This window comes from Protopterus annectens, chromosome 3.part1, assembly GCF_019279795.1.
Source record: "Protopterus annectens isolate FY-2018-M chromosome 3.part1, PAN1.0, whole genome shotgun sequence".
Lineage (NCBI taxonomy): Eukaryota > Metazoa > Chordata > Ceratodontiformes > Protopteridae > Protopterus > Protopterus annectens.
This window is the reverse complement of record NC_056732.1, coordinates 1,563,815,688-1,563,842,827: the sequence shown is the minus strand read 5'-3', so window position 1 is coordinate 1,563,842,827 and position 27,140 is coordinate 1,563,815,688. Positions and strand designations below refer to the sequence as shown.

The window sequence follows — 27,140 nt, the reverse complement described above, 5'->3', positions numbered from 1 at the left end:
GGCCTTGCTTAGATCTCTTCGCATCTCCTTCCAATGCAAAGTGCAGCGAGTTCTTTGCTCTGAACCCCCCCCCCCTCAGGGGGAAGTCCCCAGAGATGCACTGGTTCATGCTTGGCCTCCTGGTCTCCTTTATGTTTATCCTCCGTTACATCTCATCTCAAAATTTCTCCAGAAAGCTCACAGGCTGGGGAGCATGGTAATCCTCATTGCCCCATTCTGGCCTCGCCAGGTCTGGTTCCCTTCTCTTTGGTCTCACCTAGTAGTTCCACAATGGGTCTTGGATCCAGTTCCGGATCTCATTTCTCACCCAGACCTGGACAGTCTGAAACTTGCAGCTTGGCTGCTCCAATTCCAGTAATGATTAGAACTCCCGGTTTATCCCCTCCTGTCAAAACCATTCTGATGGTGGCTCATAAGTCTTCTACTAGAAAGATATACCATAGCAAATGGAGACGCTTCTCTATCTGAGCCTCTCAACAGAACATAGATCCCTTTTCAGCTCCATATCTGGCTATTCTGGAATTCTGTCTGGTATCTTTCATCAATGGGCTAGTTCTTCTACTATAAAAGTTCAACTGGCTGCCATTTCTAACTTCCATGTGGGGGGAAACATGGCTTCCTTAGCCTCGTCTAGGCTTTGCAAGACTTTCCTTAAAGGAACTTTTATGCTGCGACCTCCTGTGAAAGATCCAACTCCTCCTTTGGACCTTACCTTTGTCTTACAAGCTTTAGTCTCCCCGCCCTTTGAACCAGCGGCAACAGTAGATTTGCAATTTCTTTTTTGGAAAACTGCCTGTTTGGTGGCAATCACTTCGGCCAGGAGGGTATCGGAACTTCAAGCCTTATCCATTAAAGTTCCATATATATTTTTTCATAAGGACAGGGTTTCCCTGCGCAATAACCCTTCCTTTCTTCCAAAGGTGGCTTCCGAAAATAATATTAATCAAACTATCAATCTTCCAGTTTTCTTCCCAAATTTCCAAAACAAGGGTGAATACAAGTTACATTTATTAGACGTACATAGGCAACTGAAGTTTTATTTATACAGAACAAAGTCTTTCCATAAATCAGATCAACTGTTTATGTCTTATTCCAAATCATTTTTAGGTAAACCAGTATCCAAAGTCACCATTGCTAGATGGATTTCCCAATGTATCAGCCGGGCATAGTCTGAGAAAGGCATTTCCCCTCCAGATATGATCAAAGCCCATTCCACTAGATCTATGGCAACTTCAGCGGCCTTCTGGTTGAGAGTGTCGCTGGATGACATTTGTTCTGCAGCTACTTGGTCCTCATCTCATACCTTCATATCCCATTATAAATTGGACATTGTATCCAGGAGTAGGGCATCATTTGGCTCTGCGGTGCTCTGAAATATCCTTCCATGAGGACCACCCAAATGTTGGCAGCTGGGGACTCTGTCCCACAGGTTGAAGATCAAATGAGGTAAACTACTTCAGATGAAGAAGTTATGTACTCACCATAACGTTCCATCTGAGTAGTTGTACTGCATTTGTCTTCAACCATCCCTCCCTCCTTTCTCCTGACCTTGTCACTATTGTACTATTTTGGTAGATGGGAGAGGTGCACATTGTGGCTCTCCTGGTTATACTTGGTTTAGATGGTGCAAACCTTTAGTGGTAAGGTTATTTGGGCCGAGCTTATGTGTTCTGATTCAGCAAACTCGATCTGAGGGAAGGAAGGAAGGAGATGGAGGGGCATTATGGGTAGATGGAGGAGCAGTGAGCTCGGATCAGATGCTGGTGATGCGGACGTCTTGGATCCGATCCAGATCCAAATACCTATAGGTTGAAGATCAAATGAAGTACAACTACTCAGATGGAACGTTATGGTAAGTACATAACTTCTTTTAGACAGATTCAAACATGACAATACCAATCTTTTTCTAAACTTGTTTAATCTCAGAAACATTCCTTGTGATAATCTACTTGGTTCACCTGCCCAGATACTTATGTCGAGGCAAAACAGAACCACATTACCAATCAGTAAAGATTAGTTGGTTTCATGTGCTGAAAAAAATAAAGCACTGAAAGTTCAACTCCTGAAGAAGCATTTGTCCCAGACGTCCTACAATGATAAGACCAGCCAACCTCTCAATACATTAAAAGAAGGGAAGATAGTGAGGATGCAGACAAGAAAAAAGTTTTGATCAGATTGGACTTGTGAAAAGTTTGTGTCAAGAACTGAGATCGTACATCATGGACTCACAGTGAATGAAATTTAGGCAGAATCGGAAGCATTTTGCTACTGGTGTCCAAGCCACTGTTACAGCATCTTGCTGGTAATAAAGTTTCTGATTCTCAGAGTGACTTGTCCAGTGTTCCTTCTGCAGAGGACATTCCATCAGATATTCCTGTTCATGAGAAGATCCCTAAAAGTCCTGAAGCAGAACATTCCCCAGTGACTGTCCATGTTGCTAAACCAAGTCATATCTATTACATTACAAGATCAGGTCGCATTTCCAGACCTAGTTCCAGATACATGGCAACCTGGACATAAATGTTCATAGGTTCATAGGTAGGTACTAGGCTATTGGCCCTGAGGCCTATATAAGCCTATCCAAAAAAGGTTCCCTGGCTTTCCTAAGAAAATTATTTTCCTGTGCCCATGTCGAGCAGAGCCACAGAAGTGATCCCCGGGGTGAATTTCCTATTTCCCATCCAATCGTTAGGATTTTTCTGAAAGATGGCTAATGAGGAGCTTTGTTTGACATGAATGGGTAGTTTGCTCCAGAGTATGGGAAGTCTGCGGGACAGGAATCTGTCCCTCCAGCATGTTCTGTTTATTGTAGTGACAAGGTTTAGCCCCTGGAGCGTGTGGCTCAGAGAGATTGGGATTTCTTTAAGTGTAGCATGTCCAACAGCTCTGGGTTTGACATAGCTTTGTATGTTAGGCAGAGATTGCCTCTGAGTAGGCGATATGCAACAGAGTAGAGCTGGAGTTTTTTGAGATGGTCTGCGTATGGTATCTGTTTGAGGTCAGTAATCCTCTTAGTGAGGTATTTCTGTGGTCTTTCCAATTGTTGCGGATGTCTTGTGAGGTACATGCCAAATGGGGCATTGTACTCTATAATGGGTCTGATGAGGTATGAGTAGAGAAGAACAATTACCTTCTTTTTTCTGAAGGAGAACCCCTTTGTGATGAGGTGTGCCCCATAGAAGGATTTCCTGACTACTGTGGCGATGTGATTATCAAAGGAGAGACTACTGTCCACCTGTGTCCCAAGGTCTCTTATCACATTTTCAGTGTTTAGTAGGCTACCGCCTATGTGGTAGTTCATGGGTACAGCGTTTTTCCCAAAGGGGATGAACATGCACTTCTTGGCATTGAGCTTGAGGCCATGACTTTGACACCAAGCATCTGTCTCAGTGAGGGCCCTTTGTAGAATGTCCACATCATTTGGCGATTCTGTTATGGCTCCTAGTTTGCAGTTGTCTGTGAACGTCATTAGCCAAAGACCTTCTGTGTTAGCCTGAATGTCAGAGAACTAGATGCCAAACAGGAGAGGACCCAGGACTGAATCCTGTGGTACTCCACTTGTCACTGGTCTGAAGTTGGCTTTGGAGTCGGCTACTTTCACTGTGTGGGTTCTGACAGTGAGCCAGTTGGCCACCTATCTTATGACATAGGAATTTCTGCCCAGTTTAGTGAGTTTATCTATAATTTCAGAGTGGGGGATGGTGTCGAAAGCCTTGGGGGAGTCAAGATAGGCTGTGTGCACTACCTTACCCTCATCCACGGTTCTGGTGACTGCTTCAAAGAAGTCAGTCAGGTTTAGGAGGCATGATCTGCCTTTTACAAACTCAAACTGAGGGGATCCAGAGTTTGGAGGTTACCTATGTCTTTGTTTATAAGCTCCAAGATGATGAGTTCCATGGCCTTGCAGACCAGGCTTGTCAGGCTAATGGGGCGGTAGTTCCCAGGGTCCGTGGTGGCACCCTCTTTGTGGAGTGGGATAACCTTTGCCATGTACCATTCAGTAGGCACAAAGCCTGAAGTGAGGCTATGATTGAACATGATACTTAGGTGGGGTGCCAGTTCATTCTGTAGTTTGTGCAGAACACAGCCTGGGATGTTGTCTGATCCCATGGATGCTGTGTTCTTGGCTTTGGAGAGTGCGGTCTTTACTTGTGCATCCGTGATTACAGGGGCTTTGCATTCTTCCGGTATTGAGATGGGCCCTTTGGGGGGTGAGAGGGGGGTAAAGTTAGCACTGAGCCTATCTGGCAGGATGTTGGCAATATCAGTTGGTTCTGTGTATATAGTGCCATTGTGCTGTAACTCAGAGCAGATCTGAGTGTTGCCATTGAGATTCTTGACATAACTGTAGAATGCTTTGTGGTTGTCTTTAGAATCAGTGGCGATTTAATTTTCATAACTAGCTTTGGAAGATTTTATGAGGGATCTCAGCTTCTTACTGAGGCTGACCAGGGAGTTCCTCCAATAATGGGATTTTACTCTTTTTTGCAACAACTTCTTCCTTCTGTTGTAGAGTTTGTTTATGGAAGTGGACTACCAGATTGGCTTCCTTTTTTTGGAGGATATCGTCTTGGTTCTGTTAGGGATGGCACGATCCATGGACTTGTGTATGTGCTTATACAGTGCATTTGTATAAGATTCAGCAGTCGTACCTCTATTTCCATCTGCATGGGTATCTTGAAGTTTGCCACTTCTGTCGTAAGAAGCATGAAGTTGGCTTTGGAGAAGTGTTTTACTATGGTTTCCTTGATGGGGGGTGGGGGTGGGATATGGATGTCTAGGGTGATTAGCTTGTGGTCGTATCTCACCAGCAAGGAGTTGACCTCTGACGTGGAACACTGGTTACCCATATTGGTAATAACCAAGTCCAGGATATTGCTGCCCCTGGTGGAGGTATGGACAAGCTAATCCAAGGCATTGGAATTTATGAATTCCAGAAAACGTTGAGGAAATGAGTTAGTACATGAGTAGTTTTCCCAGTTGATGGTGGGGTAGTTGAAATCACCCATTATTAGGGTATTGGGTTGTACCTTAATATTTTCCACTATATCAAGAAACGAGGAGTGGGAATCCTGGGGCATGGTGGGGGATCTATAACAAGCTACAGCCTGGATTGCAGTCTTGCCCAGTCTTAGTTGCACTTAGATAATTTTGGATGCATTATGTTGAGGAACTAGCCTGGAGGTGTGGATATCCTTATTGAATATGGACACACCTCCTCCTTTAGTGTTTCGGTTCAGGTTAGGTGGCCGAAATGTGTGGTATGAATTATAGCCTGGTAATGCAGGGGTGCTCTCTGGAACCTTTAACCAGGCCTCTGTTACTGCATAGATGTTGATGTTCTCCATTTTAAGGAGTGCCTTGAACAAGTGCATTTTGATTTTTAGACTTCTAGCATTGAGTAGCATTACCCTAAGATTTTGCTTGCTTGTACCTGCTACAGTGGTGAATTTGTCATTTGAACCTTGCCTAAAAATCGCACTATGGGGGTGGCAAGAGCCTTAGCCAGTATCCGGAATCCCAGAGGCAACAGGTGCAGGCCATCTCTGGCAAAGCATCGTGGTCTGTCGATCATGTCATCCCAGGCAGACAGATACTGGATCCCCTTTGAATGACACCAGAAGCTTAGCCAATTGTTAAAGTCAGTCATTTTGTCCTTGTACTGTGGTATCATTCTGGGCAATGGCAGGATGCTACTCAAGGCTAGAGTCATACCTGCCTGGGCTACAAGATCCGAGAGCTCCTCCATGTCTCTTTTCATGTAGTCAAGGGAGGTACGTCTCAGGTCGTTCACACCAACATGGACAATGACAGAGTCATATTTGTACTTGTTGTAGAGTGACTTGAGTGCATGCCTTATGTGGCAGATCCAGGCAGCTGACAGTAACTTTCTTCTTGTTTAGCCTGGTGAGTGGAACATTAGTGTGCCTGACTATAGAGTCACCTATGACTAGCGTGTTGGGTACGTAGTTTTGCCTTATGGACTGTGGTTGAGTGGCACACTGAGTCTGTGGGCTGTGTGTCATTTGGGTTGTGTTGGGGTGGAGGGTGATTGCGTTTCTGCTTTGGAGGTCTCTGTTGCTTAAGCAGATTATTATTAAGAGCCTCAGCAAATGTTTTTGTGTTTCTATGTGTGGATTTTGGTGGTGTAGGTTTAGTGGGACTATGTGATGAGTTTGGTGTGGTGCAAGTGTTTACCTTCTCCTCTTGACTGTCAGGTTCAGTCTTGGATGGAGAGACCTTCACCTCCAGTTTGGCTAGATAAGTGCATCTCTCACAGGTTGTAGTGTTGGGTGGTAGGAGGAGAGGGTTGTCTGTGTACATGAGGCAATTGCTGCATTGCCCCAAGATGCCCAGATTCATCAGATAGACAGGAGAGAACACTGGGAGCTGACCCCTGGATGTGCCTGAATAAAAAACTGTTTTCCTCTAGACAAGTGAGGAAAGTGAGTACAAGAGCTGTTTTTCTCTAAGCAAGTGAGGAAAGTAAGTACAAAAACTGTTTTCCTCTAGGTAATGAGGAAGGTTAAGTGCTGTAGTAATTTGTAGCTTATTTAGTGCTTACAACAAGTTCTGAACAAGTGCTGGGCACGAATAATCAAATTCAAGTTGCTAAAACCAAGAATCTGTATCTGAAGTAGGCTAGTTACAGGAAAGAAACAAGTGCAGATGCTGCTTTTAAATCAGAAAGTTGAGAGAGATGGAAAAATTGCCCAAACAGCCAATAACTACAATTTCTGGGCCAGAAACCACTCCTTATGAGGTAGATAGGTTGGGTACCTTTCAAATCTTTGAACGTTCAAAATTTCGAACGTTACATGGTCGAGACCAAAAGTTCAAAATTTTGAGTGTTCGAAGATAGACTTTCAATGGCGCTGTATGGTGCAGATAAGAAGAATTTCCCTTTTCTGCACTGAAGTGCGGTCTCTGAGTTGGTATATTTAAGTAGGGGGTGTGTGGGGGGGGGTGCAGGGGACTTGCCCCCCTGCCTACGCTGTTAAAGTGTTTTTTTTTATGTGTTTACTTTTTTTTTTATTTGATGTTCGAACATCCAAATGTCGAACATTTGGTCTTGACCATGTAATGTTCGACATTTTGGATGTTCGAACATTTAACATAGACCCGATAGATTACCTAGTGCTTACCACTCCCATTGATAAGCTAGAAGGCTTCCCTCCAACACAGAAAGGCTTGGGGGGGCTTAGGAGCTTACAAACAGTCCTGGATACAGCAAATCTGTATCTGGACTAGATTAGTTACAGGAAAGGGTGGAAACGAGTGCAAATGCGGGCTTTTAAATCAAACTTGAGAGATATGGAAAAACTGCCCAAGTAGCCAATAACTACAATTTCTGGGCCAGAACCACTCCTTATGTGGTAGATAGGTTACCTAGTGCTTACTACTCCCACTGATAAGCTAGAAGGCTTCTCTCCAACACAGAAAGGCTTTGGGGTCTCAGGAGTTAACAGACAGTCCTGGATATAGCAAATCTGTATCTGGACTAGACTAGTTACAGGAAAAGGTGGAAACAAGTGCAAATGCGAGCTTTTAAATCAAAGTTGAGAGAGATGGAAAAACTGCCCAACCTGCCAATAACTACAATTTCTGGGGCTGAAACCACTCCTTATGTGGTAGATAGGTTACCTAGTGCTTACCACTCCCACTGATAAGCTAGCAGGCTTCCCTGAAACACAGACAGGCTTGGGGGGAGGGCTCAGAAGCTTACAAACAGTCCTGGATATAGCAAATCTGTATCTGGACTAGACTAGTTACAGGAAAGGCAGCAAACAAGCGTACATTTTTATTTTCTTACAGATAAGCAGAACACAGGGAGATTCTAGAAAAGTTTTTTTTTTTTTTTTTAATTATCACTTCTAACACTTTCCCGGAGCATCCCACCAAGAAAGTCCCTCATAAGAGAAAGTGCAAAAGGAGGCACTTAGATTCCCCACAGGAATCTCTCACTGAGGACACTGATTTTTGATGAGGAGGGGGGGTCCTCCAGATCACCACCTGGTGACGTCTTCTCTGGAGGCATCCTGGAGCTCCTTAAATAGAGAAGTGGCTGGTCTTCCGATACCACATCCCAAGAGGAATCAGTGTTTCTGGAGATTTTCAGTAATAGCACATCTACTTCCTGGGTGACTGCTTCAGCCAATGAGCTTGTTGCCTTGGTCTCTCGGCAGGCATGAAAGGAACCAGACACCATAGAGCTAATACCTAAGAGACCAAATAAGATTCTTGCTCCCCTAAAGACCATGCACATTGGAGTAAGGGAGTACCTGTTGATGCCATGGTGGCAGCCACGAGAAAGGAACTAGCTGAAGAGAGTTCCTCTATCCACCCCCCTAACAGGGAGTGTAGTATGCTTGACAGGTTTGGGAAGTGTGTCTGTGCTTCAGCAACTTTCACTCTTAATTCGCTGAACTATTTGGCACACTTTACAAGACTTCAGAGAGATTTAATCAAGGAGCTTGCCAAATCTCTTTTGAGGTCCGTGTCCTCTGAGGAAGGAAGTATAATTTCCTGGCAGCTGGCTACCCTCCAATCTATATCTAATTCATCCATGAGGTTAATTTCACACACCGAGGAAGGTACCTCACAAGTGGTGGGTTCAGGCATATCCATTAGAAGACATGCCTGGATGCACTTGTGTAACTTTGCCGAACCATTTAAGTCTTCTTTCGTCAGTGTGCCTTTTGACGGATCTTCGCTTTTTTGCCCCAAAGTGAAAGACACACTCTCTAGGTGCAAACAAGAGAGAAAGACTCTGTCTGCTGTGGGTGTGCATCTTTCTACCCCTCAATGCCCTTTTCTAGAAACCAATGAGGTGGTGATAAAATGTGGTTTAAAAAGTCCCAAGGTATTTTCCAGGAGTCAAGTGGAGATAGTTCCCCCAGGGGCAGAGGGGGGAATTCTAATGAAAAATACCATCCTTGTGGCAGAGGTGGTCTGCACAGCCAGGGATCTAGAGACTCTTTTTCAGGTAGGCCCTACCAAGGCTCCTGAAGGGAGGCCCAACTGTCCATCTCTGGAGGCAGTTGAGGTCATTTTTCCCTACACTACAGAGCTTGACTAAATATCACAAAAGATTCATGGGTGCAAAGGATTTTATCCAGATGTTATATCATACCATTTTCCCAACCTCCTCCAGCAGTTTGGAGGAAAATCCCCAATGTTCCACTGAGTCAGAGGGAAGCAGCTTCTGTAGAAATAAAAATGCTGCTAGAAAAAAAGAGTCATCCAAGAGGTTCCCCAGACCAGACAGGGTGCATAACTTATTCAGGATTCTTCTTGGTGCCAAAAAAGACAGGGCACTTGAGACCAGTTCTGGATCTCAGCAAATTAAACCAGTTTGTTCAGTATACAAAGTTCCAGATGGTCATGGTACGGTCCACTCTACCCTTTCTGCAGAAGGATGACTGTGTTTGCTCGATAGATCTTTAGGATGCATACTATCACATCAGAATGAACAAGCGCTCCAGGAGATGCCTACACTTCCAGCTAGGGGCCAGTGATTACCAGTTCAGAGCACTGCCATTTGATCTCACCATAGTCCCCAGGCTGTTTAACAAATGCATGTCAGTCATTACAGCTCACATGAGACCTCTGCGATTCTGAGTGTTTCCATATCTAGATGACTGGTTCCTGACTGCTTCAACCGGGCATCAACTGATTCAAGCAAGGGACTACTTTACTGCAGCTGTTCTCCCATCTGGGAATATTAGTCAATTACAACAAATCTCAGCTCACACCAACACAGAGTCTGGAGCTCATCTGTGCTTGTTTAAACACAGTCACTCAAATAGTTTCTCTCCCTCCATCTCGAATAGACACCTTACAATCCCAGGTCAAGAAAGTGACTCAAAATACATCCCTTCTGGCCTGACTGATACTTCAAGCTTTGGGTTTCATAGCTGCAGTCACCCTTGTCCCACTGGCTGGGTTCCATATGAGAATGCTTTAATGGACTCTGTCAACTCAATGGTCTTTTCTCCAACATCCATTATCCATGCAGGTCAAGATCTCCCAATCATGCAATAGTTACCTTTTATGGTGGATTCATTCAAATCAGCTCCACAAGGGCAGTCCCTTTGTTCTTCCCCTTCCCAAGGCCATGGTCAACAAAGATGCCTCCCAGTTGTAGGGGTAGAGAAGCCTTTGGCTGCACTTCTTGGGAAGGACAGTCCAAGGTATGTGTTCTCCTGAAGAGGCCAAGATGCATATTAATGCCCTCGAGATGAGAGCTGTCCTCCTAGCATGGCAAGCTTTTCAAGACACTGTCCCATCGTGGACAACTGTGATACAGATTGACAATATGTCAGTAGTTTGGTACATCAACAAACAAAGAGGGACCAGATCTTACCCACTTTGTTGAGAAGCTTTGAGAATTTGGCAATGGACAATCTCTTCCAGTCATTTTCTGATAGAAATGCATATCCCGGGGAAATCCAGCGGGATTGCAGACAAACTAAGCAGGTGCATCCTTATGCCCAATAAGTGGTGTCTCAATGTCATAGTGATGGAGAGCATGAAAATCCAGTGGGGCCAGCCATGCTGCAATCTTTTTACTTATCCCTTATACAACAAATGCAGCAGGTTGTTTGCCGTGATTCCCCCACCAGGGGAATCAGCGAGAGATGTTCTAGTTCATATGTGGCCTACTGGTCTTCTTTATGCCTTCCCCCATTACCTCTCATTCCCAAATTTCTACAGAAAGTATTCTGGTTGAAGATTATAGTTATCCTCATTGCTCCTTACTGGCCCCTCCAGATATGGTTTATTTTCCTGTGACCTCATCTTCTATATCCACTCTGGATTCTGGATCCGACTCCAGACCTCCTGTCTCACCTGACAGGCATGATTCACCCAGACATAGCAGGGCTGAATTTGACCACTTGGGTTCACCAGTTCTACTGATTGCTAACCAGCCCAGGCTGTCCTCCACATTGTTCATATTTTGTTATCTTCCCATAAGGCTTCTGTTAGAAAGATTTACAAGAGTAAATAGAAAATGTTTGTTCACTGGGCCTTAAACAAAAACTTAGACCCCTTTTCAGCACTAATTCCAACTCTTGACTTTTTAGCTATGGTTTTCAATGAAGCGGCTAGTTTCTCAACTTTTAAAGTTCAATTGGCAGCCATTTCCAACATTCAGCTAGGTGTAAATAATTCTACCTTAGCCTCTTCTAAGCTTTGCAAAGCCTTGCCTAAGGGAACTTTTCTGCTTAGACCCCCATTAAAAGACCTCCTTGGGATTTAAATATTATGCTTCAGGCCTTCACTCAACCACCTTTTGAACTTTCGGCCAAAGCTGACCCTAAATTTTTGACTTGAAAGACATATTCCTAGTTACTATTACCTCAGCAAAAAGAGTATTTGAACTACAGGCTCTGTCTTCAAACCTCCCTTATCTAATTTTTCACAAGGACAGGGTGTCTTTATGAACTAATCCATCCTTTCTACCTAAGGTAGCTTCTGAGTCAAATATTAACCAGATCATTAATCTCCCAGTTTTCTTTCCTCACTTCTCAAACAGAGGAGAGTATATGTTGCATCTGTTGGATGTACATAGACGACTTCATGTCCACCATCTTAGAACCAAAGACTAAAGAAAATCTTGTTTGTTTCCTTTTCTTCTACCAAATTAGGCAACTCATTATCTAAAGTGCCATTGGCCAAATGGTTAACTGATTGCATTACCTTTGTTTATGGAAAACTGAGTTTACCTTTGCCAAAACCTCCTAGAGGCCATTCCAGTAGGTCTATGGCTGTTTTTTTCTGCTTTTTGGTCTAGAGCATCCTTGGATGAAATTTTTGCAGCCACAGCATGGGCTAATCCTCATGCCTTTACTGCTGATTACAAGCTGGATCTGGTCTCTAGGGATAGAACAGCTTTGGCTCAGCTGTTCTCCAGAATATCCTTCCTTAGGGTCCTCCTGAGGTTGTGGTAGCTGTAGACTCTGTCCCATCATTTGAGGAATGAATGAAAATGACAACATTGTGTTAAGATAATGTTCATCTGTGTTGTCCACTTTCATTCTTCCTCAACTCCCCACCCTCCTGCCTCCTCCATTATTTTCTTCTGGAAAGATCAGAGGGCATTATAGGAACCTCGGCTTCTTCTTTGAACTCCAGCTTCCCTTTTCATGTTCTGCAACTTTCCTGTTGTAACTAGGAGCAGCAAACTCGATCTGTGGTATATTAGGTTGGTGGGGCATTATGGATGATGGGAGGAGCTCAAGAGCTCTAGGATCCTACACTCTGAAAAAGGCGGCCGAGTCAGATCAGAGTCTTGGGTCCAAACCCATCAGTTGAGGAAGAATGAAAATGGACAACAGAGATGGAACATTATGGTGAGTATATAACTTTTTTTTTTTAATACAGCAGCATTTATTAGAGTGTGTTTTAAATTTGCTGTTTAAACATTTTTTTTCCACTAAGGAGTGAAACAAATTGTGTGAATCAATAATGAAAAAAAATACGCATTTCAGAACAGAACATTTCAACCATAAAATGCCACTAAAACTGCTGTCATTATAATTCATCAGTATCTGTACTGAACAATTATGGCTGCTTTATTGACTTCATACACATCACATGTCTGATTGTGATAAAAAACAAAAAAACTGCCACAATAAAGTGTTCCAGTTTCCTTTACGCAACTGCATACTAGTCCTAATGACTTGTCAGCTTTATCTACTCAGCAGGGTCAGTCATTTTTATCCACAGATATCCACAGACCCATGACTACATTGTTGACTGCATCCTTCTCAGATGTGTGTTAAAAAAAATTAATAACAACAATGACCAAATTCACACATTTCAAATTTGTTTCACACAAACACACAGTAGCCTGAGTATTCCAACTTAATAGACACACACACACACACACACACACACACACACACACACACACACACACACACACACACACACACACACACACACACACACACACACGTACATTAGTTCTGCAAATTTAGATTAAAGACCAGATGATAGGAGGATAAGGTACGTTCATCAGCAGATAGCCTCCCATCCCCACTAGTAGTTATAGCCAGTTTGTTGACTGTGTACAACCGTTATTGTTGTGAAGAAATAAATTATATGTACTTTATTGGTGGTTTCTGATGGACTACATGAAATAGCATCATACCATAAGATCCAACCTTGTGTAACTAAGTTTAAATAGAAGAGTGTTTATCTAAGCATAAGAAATAGTAACCGTCTGATGACATATGCTACGTCAATATGCGCAATCTCTGCAGAAGTAAGTCAACTGAATAATTTTGGAATTAAAGAAAACTGTTAGCAATGCAATGGCTGCTATTGGCAAAAACATTGCATTTCGTTACTTCCTCTACAAATGCAGTGCTTAACCTTCAAGAATAAATTGCCTATGTTGCATTAAAAATTATGTGCCAGTGATAGTGCCATATTTCCTGAATTAGATCAGTTATGCGGTTTGCTATCAAAATGACGAACTTGGATGCCCCGCAGATGGAAAAACGAAAGGCAGATGTCCAAATTTCTGTGTTGCTGAGTATTCCATGTTCGAAATTCCTGTCAGTGAATGCTACTGTGCATTCGCTGATATGAATGAGAAGAACTGCACAGAGATCGCGGTACAGTGCGGTTTAGGACATTCATCCCTTTTCTCACTGTAGTGCGATCTCAGAGTTGGAATATATAGTTAGCAGGGGGAGTGGAGGACACAGCCTGTGATGTAAGGTGTAGTCGTTTCACATAAGTGTGCTTCTATGTGGAAATTGCGTGCTCTGTTTGGCAACAATGTCGAATCTGCTGAATTCGTTCAGCTGATTCAACATTGTTTGCGGACGAACATTGTCACATTCACTCTTTCCTTCGATGTTCTGACCAGAATTTTCTTTCTGATGACATTTTGGTAGTAAACCCAGTTATGCAATAAGGAATGCCTGGCAAACAATGACAACAGTTTCATAGCTAGTAGACATGCAGTCCAGGAGACAATTAAGGAGCCTAGCTGAAATTCCTGGTTCCTGCAAAGCACTGTCTGGTTAAGTTGCTTGCTCAGTGTCACACAGCAGATAAATTAAGGTTGGAGATTAAGAACATGCACCCTTGCCACAGGATACAGCTCATTAGCAAATCAAAACTTTTGTCCTCTGCACTAACTGCCAAAGGAGCATTTTTCAACTAAACTCAGAAATCCTTTAGAATCTGATTTTGTAGAGAAAAGTATATCACAGTAATCTTGGCCTTTTGGCTATGCTCAAGTAATATGCAACAATTAGAGAAAAAGTAAACATTGGTCACATACAGCTGTATAAAACTCCTTTAATGTAGAAATAAATGAATGAAAGTAAGTGCTTTCACGGATACAATCCGCTTCGTCAGACTTATAAAAAACCACATACAAGGTCCCATTTAAAAAGAGGCTCAAAATACAAATGCACCGATCAAATTTGAGCCATTAATCCAAAATCGCATATTTAAACACATATTACTTAAAGCCTGGTATGTATGTTAATGCTAATGACATTATGTCAAAGGCATTATTTAACCTAATAAAATGACAATAATCCATGTTTAAAATATATAAATATACATATAGTAAAATATATGACTCAATAAAAACTTAATGCTTCAGAGATCTAGTCTTTAAAAAAAGGTTTTTAAGAACACCATACTATTTAAACCTGGTGGTCTATCAGCTTGAAGCTGAATGATCCATTTTTGTTCTACCACCTCTGTGCTGTTATTAAGGTTAGCCCCCCTCTTATTCTCGGAGATAATTTCTAGAATAAAAACCTTAAACTTGTGTATAGAGCCTCCTCTACTTATGTGCATAGCTAATGCAATGTTCTCTTTTTCATTCCTGATGTCCCTAAGATGCTCCAATATGAGATGTTCCAATATCCTGTCTTTAAAAGGATGATTGGTCTTGCCTATAGAGAAGGCATAACATTCTGTGCAGAAACAAAAATATAACACATTCTTGGTGCGGCAATCTGCATAGAATGTAGCCTCAATCTTAAATCCTGTATAGGGATGTGTAAATTGCCTACCAGAATAAATAAAAGGGCATGCCATGCATCTCCTACAGGTGTAAGTGCCCAGTCTATCAGACATAATATACTTACGGCCATCCACTACCTTATAGCATAAATGATTTTTCAGAGACCAATTTTTCTTAAAAGAGAATAGAGGTGTATCACTTATCTTACCATCTAATTCTTTCACCATAGAAAGAATGTCCCAATTGTTCTTAACAATATCACATACTACCTTTATATTACTAGCAAAAGTCAAAGGCATTCTAATAGCCCTGTCTGCCCCATCCTTTAAAACCTGATGGGTACAATCAATGTTGCCAACAGGTGCAGATGCTACAACCTGTCCATCAGTATAATAGGGTCTGCATCTGCCTTGTCTCTCCCTCCATGCTACACCAATGTGTCTGTCTATGTCCTGTTCTTTGTAGCCCCTCTCCATAAACTCTTTTATTAAGACAAGCAAAGCCTCTTGTAAAAGCTCATCATCATTATAGAGGTGCATTATACGAAAAATCTGCCCTTTCAGTACATTTCGTTTGGTATGTTTAGGGTGCATACTCCCAATATGTAGGACATTATTCTTCCTGACTGGTTTCTTATATAGGGAGGTAGTAAGTGTTCTAACTTCATCCCTTTTAACCTTAACATCTAGAAACTCAATCTCAGTACAGGAATATTTACATGTAAACCTAAGAAAATCTGTTACATTATTAAGGTAGTATAGGAACTCAATTAGGTCTTGCTTAGTGCCATGCCACAGGAGAAAAATGTCATCCACAAATCTTTTATACCACTTATCAGAATCACTAAAATCACTACCAGAGAGGATGAAATTCACCTCCTATTGTACCAAAGAAAGGTTGGTGTAGCTGTTGGCATAGGCCGTGCCCATAGCCACACCAACTTTCTGTAAGTAGCATTGCTCATTGAACATAAAGACATTATTATCTAAAATAATATCCAGCAATGCACATAGAAGTCTAACTTTACTAGGGAACATATTCTTAGCAGTCAGTAAATCTCGAATATTTTCTATACCCCAAACATTAGGGATCACAGTAAAAAGTGACTCTATATCAAGAGTCACAAACCAACAGGGACTCTATCGATTGTACATGCATACCTAGCTCACTTAAAAAATCATTTGTATCTTTGAGCACAGTAGCACAATCATTTAAAACAGGGTGCAAGTTCTTTTCTACGAAGATGGAGAGAGGCTCAGTTACCCAACCCCTGCCTGACACAGTTGGGCACATGAGTGGATTAGACAGATTTTTATGCACTTTCGGTAGTCCATACATTATAGGGATAATAAGTGAATCAACCTTAAAATATTCAAACAGGGGGGCTGATACCATACCTGTTACAAGTAAATCAAAATCAAAAAATTGTGTTTTATCAATAACAGCAGTAACTGTCTGTGAAGGTATACACTCATAGGTATTTCTATCCTGCAAGAGACTCAACATACCAGCTATATACAAATCTCTATCTAAGATGACAGTACCCCCTCCCTTTTCAGCAGGGCGTATTTCAATACATGTCATACCTTTAAGTTCCTGAAGGGCCTGTTGTTCAGCTGCAGTCAAATTATAAAACCTATCACTATCGTCTTCAGCCAGTCTATCTCTGATTTGTTTTTCACACACATCCACAAACAAATCAATCACTGCATTACCAGGTGGAATAAACACACTAGGTTTCTTAAAAACATTATATTCATGAAAGTCACCTTGAAACATAGCTTTTAATTTCAAAGTCCTACCGAATAATTTAAGGTCTTTCAATACATCCACAAGTTCCTCTCTGTGTGCCGGAACAAAGCACAGCCCTCTATTTAGTAATGTCAAATGCGTTTCAGTTAAAGGGTAAGAGGAAATATTAAAAACTAGACCTGTTTGGCCCTCTTTACAGTCCTGGTATGTTCATCCACACTGTGGGGGCGACGTATCTTTCCATTGATAATCCGGCTCCTGGACCTCCCTCTGATGGGGAGCGGATTCTGCAATAAAAAATTCCCTTGTGATTAACAAGAGGCAACAGCCCCTTGTTGCATGTTATCAAGGCCTGTTCTCAGTAGCGGAACTTGCTTCTTCTTAACTACTGGTAAAACTTATTTTCCTAAAGCACACATTTCTCTACCTTCAATACACTTCGTGGTGTTCATTATAATTTCCCGTGGCTTATTTGTTGCTATTGGTAGGTTCTCTGGTATGGTAGAAGCATCTTCCACCAGTGATGATGAAGCTATTATGGGAGAAGAGACGGCTGGTCCAATCGCTCTGCTCATATCGTTGTTACTCCGGCCATTGCCTGATGCTTGCCAGAGTCCATCTACATTGTTTACTTCTCTAGCCCATGAAAACACATTACCTGTCCGAAAATCGTCCAGATACCTTTGTATTTTCCTGGTTTTAGTAGTTGAAAGCCATTTCTCATACATAGATATATTGTCGTGTAGGCTGTCAAGTTTATCACCATATATATCTATATTATAGTTGTTATAGATATCATTTTGTAGACGATAAATGTCACTAAGTAAATCATTATCCTCAGGCTGAAAAAATTCCATAAGTAGCTGCATATATTTAGCGCTGCATTCTAAGTTAAGCATTTGCCAACACCTAAGTAGCTCATGGTATGTCTGCCCATAGCTAGGCATAGTCAGTACGTGGAGCCCTCTAGGTATGATATTAAGCCTAGAGAAGCTTCCAAGTGAAAGCGTTGCCACTGCAGACGCTTATACTTATAAAGTTTATTCTCCAGTATTCTAAAATCTTTCAAAAAATTATCATAGTGTTTGGAATCAACAGTCACCATACCTTGTTGAAGCTGTAAATCCTCAGCCAACAATGGATTAATTTGCAGGTTTAGAAGTGAGTCTAACCGTTCGGTCATCCTCTTACCATTTCCAACTGTGGTAACTCGCATATTACCAATAGAAGCCTCAGCTTGCTGGCTCTGATCCATTCCATCAGCCATGTTCGGTGAAGGATAAAAAAGCGAAAATGCAAAATGTAGAAAAGTATCCCAAACAACGAATAAAGCAACCAATGGCAGAAAAAGTACAATTAGAGAAAAAGTAAACGCTGGTCACACACAGCTGTATAAAACTCCTTTAATGTAAAAATAAATGAATGAAAGTAAGTGCTTTCACGGATACAATCCACTTCATCAGACTTATAAAAAAAACACATACAAGGTCCCATTTAAAAAGAGGCTCAAAATACAAATGCACCAAACAAATTGAAGCCATTAATCCAAAATCGCATATTTAAACATATTACTTAAAGCCTGGTATGTATGTTAATGCTAATGACACTATGTCAAAGGCATTATTTAACCTAATAAAAAATGACAGTAATCCATGTTTAAAATATATAAATATACATATAGTAAAAAATAGTGATAAGTTTTATAATTTGACTTCAGCTGAACAACAGGCCCTTCAGGAACTTAAAGGTATGACATGTATTGAAATATGCCCTGCTGACAAGGGAGGGGGTATTGTCGTCTTGGATAGAGATTTGCATATAGCTGGTATGTTGAGTCTCCTGCAGGATAGAAATACCTACGAGTATATATCTTCACAGATATTTACTGCTGTTATTGATAAAATACAATTTTTTGTTTTTAATTTACTTGTAACAGGTATGGTATCAGACCCCCTATTTGAATATTTTAAGGTTGATCCACCTATTATCCCTTTAATGTATGGACTACCAAAAGTGCACAAAAATCTGTCTAATCCAGCCATGCGCCCAGTTATGTCAGGCAGGGGTTGGGTAACATAGCCCCTCTCCATCTTCGTAGAAAATAACTTGCACCCTGTTTTAAATGATTGTGCTACTGTGCTCAAAGATACAAAGGATTTTTTAAGTGAGCTAGGTATGCATGTACAATCGACAGGGTCCCTGTTGGTTTGTGACTCTTGATATAGAGTCACTTTTTACTGTGATCCCTAATGTTTGGGGTATAGAAAATGTTTGAGATTTACTGACTGCTAAGAATATGTGCCCTAGTAAAGTTAGACTTCTATGTGCATTGCTGGATATTATTTTAGATAATAATGTCTTTATGTTCAATGAGCAATGCTACTTACAGGAAGTTGGCGTGGCTATGGGCACGGCCTGTGCCAACAGCTACACCAACCTTTCTTTGGTACGATGGGAGATGGATTTCGTCCTCTCTGGTAATGATTTTAGTGATTCTGATAAGTGGTATAAAAGATTTGTGGATGACATTTTTCTCCTGTGGCATGGCACTGAGCAAGACCTAACTGAGTTCCTATACTACCTTAATAATGTAACAGAATTTCTTAGGTTTACATGTAAATATTCTTGTACTGAGATTGAGTTTCTAGATGTTAAGGTTAAAAGGGATGCAGTTAGTACACTTACTACCTCCCTATATAGGAAACCAGTCAGGAAGAATAATGTCCTACATAATGGGAGTATGCACCCTAAACATACCAAACGAAATGTACTGAAAGGGCAGATTTTTCATATAATGCACCTCTATAATGATGATGAGCTTTTACAAGAGGCTTTGCTTGCCTTTAAAAAGAGTTTATGGAGAGGGGCTACAAAGAACAGGACATAGACAGACAGATTGGTGTAGCATGGAGGGAGAGACAAGGCAGATGCAGACCCTATTATACTGATGGACAGGTTGTAGCATATGCACCTGTTGGTAACCTTGATTGTATCCACCAGGTTTTAAAGGATGGGGTAGACAGGGCTATTAGAATGCCTTTGACTTTTGCTAGTAACATAAAGGTAGTATGTGATATTGTTAAGAACAATTGGGACATTCTTTCTATGGTGAAAGAATTAGATGGTAAGATAAGTGATACACCTCTATTCTCTTTTAAGAAAAACAGGTCTCTGAAAAATCATTTGTGCTATAAGGTAGTGGATGGCCGTACGTATATTATGTCTGATAGACTGGGCAGTTACACTTGTAGGAGATGCATGGTATGCCCTTTTATTTATTCTAGTAGGCAATTTACACATCCCTATACAGGATTTAAGATTGAGGCTACATTCTATGTGGATTGCCGCATCAAGAATGTGGTATATTTTTGTTTCTGCACAGAATGTTATGCCTTCTATATTGGCAAGACCAATCATCCTTTTAAAGACAGGATATTGGAACATCTTAGGGACATCAGGAATGAAAAAGAGAACAATGTATTAGCTATGCACATAAGTAGAGAAGGCTCTATACACAAGTTTAAGTTTTTTATTCTAGAAATTATCTCTGGGAATAATAGGGGGGCAACCTTAATAACAGCACAAAGGTGGTAGAACAAAAATGGATCATTCAGCTTCAAGCTGATAGACCACCAGGTTTAAATAGTATGGTGTCCTTAAAACCTTTTTTTAAGGACTAGACCTCTGAAGCATTAAGTTTTTATTGAGTCACATATTTTACTATATGTATATTTATATATTTTAAACATGGATTATTGTCATTTTTATTAGGTTAAATAATGCCTTTGACATAATGTCATTAGTATTAATATACATACCAGGCTTTAAGTAATATGTGTTTAAATATGCGATTTTGGATTAATGGCTCCAATTTGATTGGTGCGTTTGTATTTTGAGCCTCTTTCTAAATGGGACCTTGTATGTGTTTTTTTATAAGTCTGATGAAGCGGATTGTATCCATGAAAGCACTTACTTTAATTCATTTATTTCTACATTAAAGGAGTTTTATACAGCTGTGTGACCAACGTTTACTTTTTCTCTAATTGTACTTTTTCTGCCATTGGTTTTATGGTGTGGAGTTGCCAGCCCGGCGCCCAACCTTCCACAGAAGGCATACACATGCACACACTCACACTTAGGGCCAATGTTAGAGTGTCCAATCCACCTACTACATGTCTTTGGGATGTGGGAGGAAACCGGAGCACCCGGAGGAAACCCACGCGACCACAGGGAGGTCATGCAGACTCCGCACAGAAGGCACCCCAGCCAAGGATCGAACCGGAGAACCTCTTGCTGTGAGGCGACAATGCTAACCGCTGCACCACCGTGGCCACCCTTACATTTAATATGCAACAATGACTACATAACGGATGCTGAACATCAGATGGTTCTGATTATCATTCCAAGTGGAGACTGTAAAGGAGGTACTGCAAGAATATATTACTAAAGCACAACATGTTTAGACTATATTACACAATCCATACCTATTAATTAATTCATTCTTTAGTGCAATTAATAATGCAAAATGGTTACAGGCAATATAAATGCTGCAGCAACTTTTGTTCAACAGTCCACAATTCATAAAAAATCAAAAATATTACTGCTTAGAATACATTATTTTTTGGGGGTGGGGCTTATATACTTGCAGGACCATTTTTGACATCCCTCTGCCTTCTGTGTTATTAAGATTTGCCATCTCCTCTGATACCACTCAGTACAGGTCTGACATACTTGAATAACTGATAATGTCATATGGTTGCAGCATATGCCTTTAAAGTAAACAGGGATTAATCATAGACAAAATGAGCCCTCTGCAGGGTAATAAATAAGACTCCCTCCCAGCCATACCAGTTTCCCATTACTTGGATGTGTCTCCTCAGTTACCATAAACACTGTTAAACCTGTCAGTGTGCATACTGTTTTCTTCTGACATTACCACAAAGATTTCAGTTTCATTTCAAACCTTTATTTCAAATTTTACAAAAAAATAAAAAAAACATTGGCAGTCATTTTGTAACAAAAACACTGTCTCATAGAAAACAGACTTGGTCATTAGTAGGTCAAAGCTTTAGTCCTCTGCACTAACTGCCAGAGTAACATCTGGCAACCCACTAAAGTACAAGAGGTGTACCTGGATTTGTACTCAAATAGCTTATAGTGAAGTACTAATTAGCAGGTACATAAAGGATGAAGGAATTCAAAAGACAAATATATGACACATTTGCTAACAGTGTGGGACAGCCCATTGGACACAAGTGCCCCTTTTTAGAGGCATCCCAGGAGTACTGTTTGGTGAAGTAATATGGTTAGTTTCACAAAGAAGACAAATGAAGGCTGAGGAATCAAACCCTGTAAGACAGGCAGCAGCTCTTGGCCGTTTTCTCATCTGCACTTAGTTCTAGACGAACTGCTATAGACCAAATACAGTGCATTTCACACGTGTGTCTGCAAAAAGTCAAGCTAAATTAAAAATGTTTTTATAAAATATAAACATTAAACTCAAACTTCATGTACTCCAATTTCTTCACAGCTAAATAATAAACACACCGTCAGCATTTAATAGAATGAATTATCCAAGGATCACATCCAAGGAATATGGTTCATCTGATAATGCTCCTGTTTACTACAGTTTCCTTCATTTACACCATAATTGGCTTGATGTCTGGGGGACTATTGAGAGGCCTCTCCCAAATTAACAGTTGCCCCAAATTAGTGTCTCATTAAGTGACTTACACAAAGATAGAGAATAAACATGAGGCAGAATCATAGATGTTCTGCGGAATTGGAGATACATAAGAGGAGACTACTCTAAATCAGTTAAAAGGTTAACAAAACAATTAGTTTTGCAAATTTGCATCAAAACTGTGAAACTCTTAATAACTGACATTGACCAACTGAAATCCTCAGTGATTTACCAAACAAAACAAAAAAGAAAGCTGACAGTTGATGTGGAGGATTAAGTGTACTGCCTTCTGCAGCCAAGATACAGGGATTGATTATTTCAAGTCACTTAACTAGACAGGGGGATTTTACACACACACACACACACACATACACACACACACACACACACACACACACATACATGCAATAAACCAGAATTCCTCCAGCCGACCAGCTAAATAATGTAAAAATTGCAGGCTGGTCTCCTTCGGCAAAGCAGCATTTACAGAAATTTCTGTAGCTAGCCCATTGTGTAATGATTCAAACCAATGACTGACTCACGCTCATTCACTGTAGTGATTCAAAGCATCCCAGCTGACCACTTAATAATTCAGTAAAGATCACAGCCTAATTCTGTGCAGACCGCAGCAAAGCACTAAGTTGTAGGAATTAATTCAAAACAGCCCATGTTTATGTACCTCCTGTACATCATCAGTTACAGTGATTCAAAGCAGCCTGTTTTTGCCCATAAGAGGGAGAGAGGGGAATCATATATAAAATACAAACAAAAAAAAGTAAGAGTGCTCAAAAGAATGTGCATTTTGTTGAACAGAAACATGAAATGTGCTGTTTGTTAGGACTAAATGTAAAGACAGAGAAAAGTTTGCAAATAGCTCAGAACTTAAGTACCAAAACAAGAATGCAAGTCAACAGACATACAAATAAGATATCCTCAGATAGTGAGTAGTTCTATAATTATGTATACATTAAATGACATTCAGGTGACAAACTACAAACCTTTTTCAATCCATATACAGAATGTTTGTTAAGGCACTACATGTAGCAGATGTGGTAAGTAGAGAGTATTTACCAGAGAATCCTGGGTTTCTAGACGAACTTCAGCTTTTTTTGGAAGAGGTGGTAATGCTCTGAGCAGTCACAGAAACATGGTTCATAACCATTGGAAGCACCCAACCATCAAAGGCTCCAGTGCTTTCATACATTTCAATCCCCCTTAGCTCAGGATAAAACAAAGGGAGGAGGTGTCTCAGTGTTCATAAAGGACAAGTACATTGCTAGACTGCTCCAACATAACTCACTTGAGCTGCTCTATGACCAACTAACCATAGTTGTAACCCCCTATCATAATCATTGCTAGCTACAGATCCCCCAACATGAGTCTGGAGAAACACACCTCCTAGCTAAACCTACTGGAATCTGTTAACATTCAGCATAGCACCATATTTATGGATGACTTGTACCCCACCATAAACTGCGAGACTTACACAGTCTATAATTCACTTGCTCAGAGGATCTTGGACTTCATCAATTGAAACGCCCTGGAGCATAGCTCCCCAACTAGAGGTACAAATATCCTAGAACCTCTGACCAAAAAATGATCTCCTTTAGTGTTTAACCTAGAACCACCATCAAACTCCAAACCTGTTAAGAACTTGACTAATGCCAATTACCTCTAAGTGACAGCTTATTAAGCTTCCAAGCCCTTCAGAACTTGAATGACACCGAAGCATTTGTCTTACTGCTGAAGGGTTTAATTAATTATTTAATTAACTTGATTTTCCTGCTGTGAACTGGATTGGTTGGCAGTATTTTAAATCTGTTTAAATTAAGCTGTTTGACTGTTTTCTGAGATCTGATGAAGCATGTTTTTACATGTGAACGTGCTTATCCGTTGAATATACAATAAATTTGTTTGATTTTTAGAGCCTGGTTGTCCTGTCTTGTGTCTTCACTTTGGATTTCTTACAATTTCTTGGCTTGGACCTTTGGGTAGCAGGATACTTTTTTACTTTTTTGCTTTTTTGCTACTTGAATTGTTGATAAATTCAAGAAGGTCAGTATAAATCCTTACATCACCCAATGGATAGCCATCTGGACAGGACCTAGAAAGTTAGACTTGGGGAGTTTAGCTCTACAGGGATCAGTCTTGGGACCACTCCTTTTTATCATCTACTTTTCTGAAGTCAAGGCTAATGTCATGGGCCTATGGCTGACCAAAATTTGCAGATGATTACAAGTTAGGCCAGTCATAGAATCCCCCATTGACACTAATGTTCTCCAAGAAGGGCTGGCACAGACAAATAACTGGTATCAGAGACGTGTACTAAAACGTAATGCCAACAAATGAATAATCGTATCCTTTGGGAAGTCAGCAATCCATGGTAACTATTATATTGACAACACAATCCTAACAGTTGACCCAGTAGTCAGGCACGTGGGGACACACATAGACAGTACTCTACTATTTTGTCTACAGTAGCGAAGACATCATTCTGTGTTGTGCAACTTATAAGCAAGAATATGGCATCTAGGTCCAAGGAGGTCATTGTTCCACTGCATTCGCATTCATCAGACCTATCATTGCGTACAATGCCCACTTTAGTATGTACCTAGCCAGACACATCCAACAGTCAAAACTTCCACAGAGGTTTCTCACTAAAAGTACACAAGGAGTGAACAATATGTCTTACACAGACTGCCTCAAAACTCTATCCCTGTATTCTGTCTCCTGCAAGCTGTTTAGGGGAGATCTATGCCTGGCATGCAAGGAAACATTGGACCCCACTCTGATGGAACTCCTACATATCCACAAAACAAACATCATCGGAATTATTCATTTTAAAGACTTAAACCTTGCCTGGGATATAAATAGGTCCTGTTAGAGAGACAAATATGTATCCTAGAAACTACCCTTCCCTGTAACATATCCATGTGAAGCAGAGTTCCTCCCTAACCCAATTCAGGTGTAATTTTGACATTTGGATGGAGCATAAGAAATTCATCCCTGGTTTGCTGTCTATGTCTCTAATGGATACAGGCATCCTGTAAATGTTTCATCTCTCAAACCCCTGCTTACTCTTACCAAGGGTACCAGAACTTTTTTAGAGATTTGGGATTGATGGCTAGGCTTACAAAGACCGCAGTCACTGTTAGCCTAGTGCACACTTATGAACTTATGAACTCCTGAGTGTGTTGCCCTTCAGATGAGATGTTAAAGTCCCATCTACTTCAACTGTAGCAACTCAGGTGGATGCAGAAGATAACACAACACCTGTTAAAAAGAGCAGGGGAAGTTCCCAGACGCCCTGGCCAAATTTTCCCTATCAGTGTAAATGCCACTTTGGGTATCCACTGAAAAGAAGCCACTGGTCTTGCGGGACTAACCTGGTCAAGAAAGGATAAATAAAATGGAAACAGAGTATGCTACTCTTGAGATTACTTAATATAATACTGTATATTAACAGAGTAGTACAGAATACTGTATTACATATGTCTTAATAAATGTTTTTCATATATTTCTCAATAAATAACTGATGACAAAGATTTATAAATTCTAAAAAATTGCAACACACATAACAGACTTTATCATTGCAGATAAAACTACGCATATATTGCAGAGAATTATGACTGGATTTCCAGTTACAATAATTTTCTGTGTGTTACTGAAATGTACTCAAGGAGTTCTCCTTGTAAGCTTTGCTGTCATGATAAATTTGTTGAATCCATTTCTCGAATACCTCTGAGACCCATTCATTATCCTCTGTATTACTTCTCCACTGTATGATATCAAATTTTAATGTACCAAGATTTTATTTTAATAAAGAGAAAATTGTGGAATATGTTTGGCCACTGGGCTTTATTCTATGCTGTAATATCAGCAGACTAGTTCAAGTAAGCAGAAAGGAGGTATATGTGGACCAAACTATCCAGTGTGACATTGTCTGGTTCCAGAAGAAATTTTCTGTTTATTTATTTATCCCTGAGAGGCATGCATGTATATTTCTTTTTGCCTTGAACAGTAGGAGTAGTGACATCTTGGGGTGAACAGATAACAGTAAGTGGATTAGCCTTTTTTTCATGTTTATCATTTCTAGCGTTCTACATTGTATAAATCCTTTAACTGATTTTGGCCAGAAAATATACAGCTCACTCTTCTTACCTATGAGAATATTAAAAGGTAAAACAAAAGTTTATATTTTGCTGTTGATGGTGTTGATGGTGTTATTTAATTACATGTCATTGCAGAGGAACCCACATCGTGTGACCTGGTCCAGGAAACGCTGCAACATTCTTACACAAGCTGTTTTTTCTCCTTGTCATGCTGAGGTGCCATACCAACAGTTCCTTGACTGGTGTATCTTTGATGCTTGTGGGTATGTCCTTCATACTACTATGGCAAATGACTATTAGAAGGTTTACTTTTATTTTTTCAGAGAAGCCATACCTTTCCTCTGTTGGCATATAGTCTGTCATTTAATATGCATTAGGAGGAGGTAGCATGGCTCAGTGCTCTTCCTTCAGAGTAACAACCTGCAGAAAAAGCATTACAGTTACAGAAGAATACAACCTCCATACCTTACTGCTTTTTCTGTTGTCACTCTAGGTGATTCAGATTCTTTGAACTGCTATCATCCTTTATAGGTGAAAGTGAATTCTACCCAGAGTGTATAATTTGATCTAGTAAATGAAAATTCTGTTA

General features: G+C 40.6%; 1 protein-coding gene across 1 annotated transcript in view; it reads left to right on the top strand.

Annotated features, from left to right (window-relative positions):
• The window catches only part of LOC122797804 (SCO-spondin-like), a 4,708,783-nt gene that overhangs the window by 952,784 nt on the left and 3,728,859 nt on the right, over nucleotides 1–27,140 (top strand). The window contains exon 25 of the mRNA XM_044066325.1: nucleotides 26,687–26,814. Coding sequence (XP_043922260.1) covers nucleotides 26,687–26,814 — 128 coding nt within the window. The remainder of the gene's footprint in view (nucleotides 1–26,686; nucleotides 26,815–27,140) is intronic.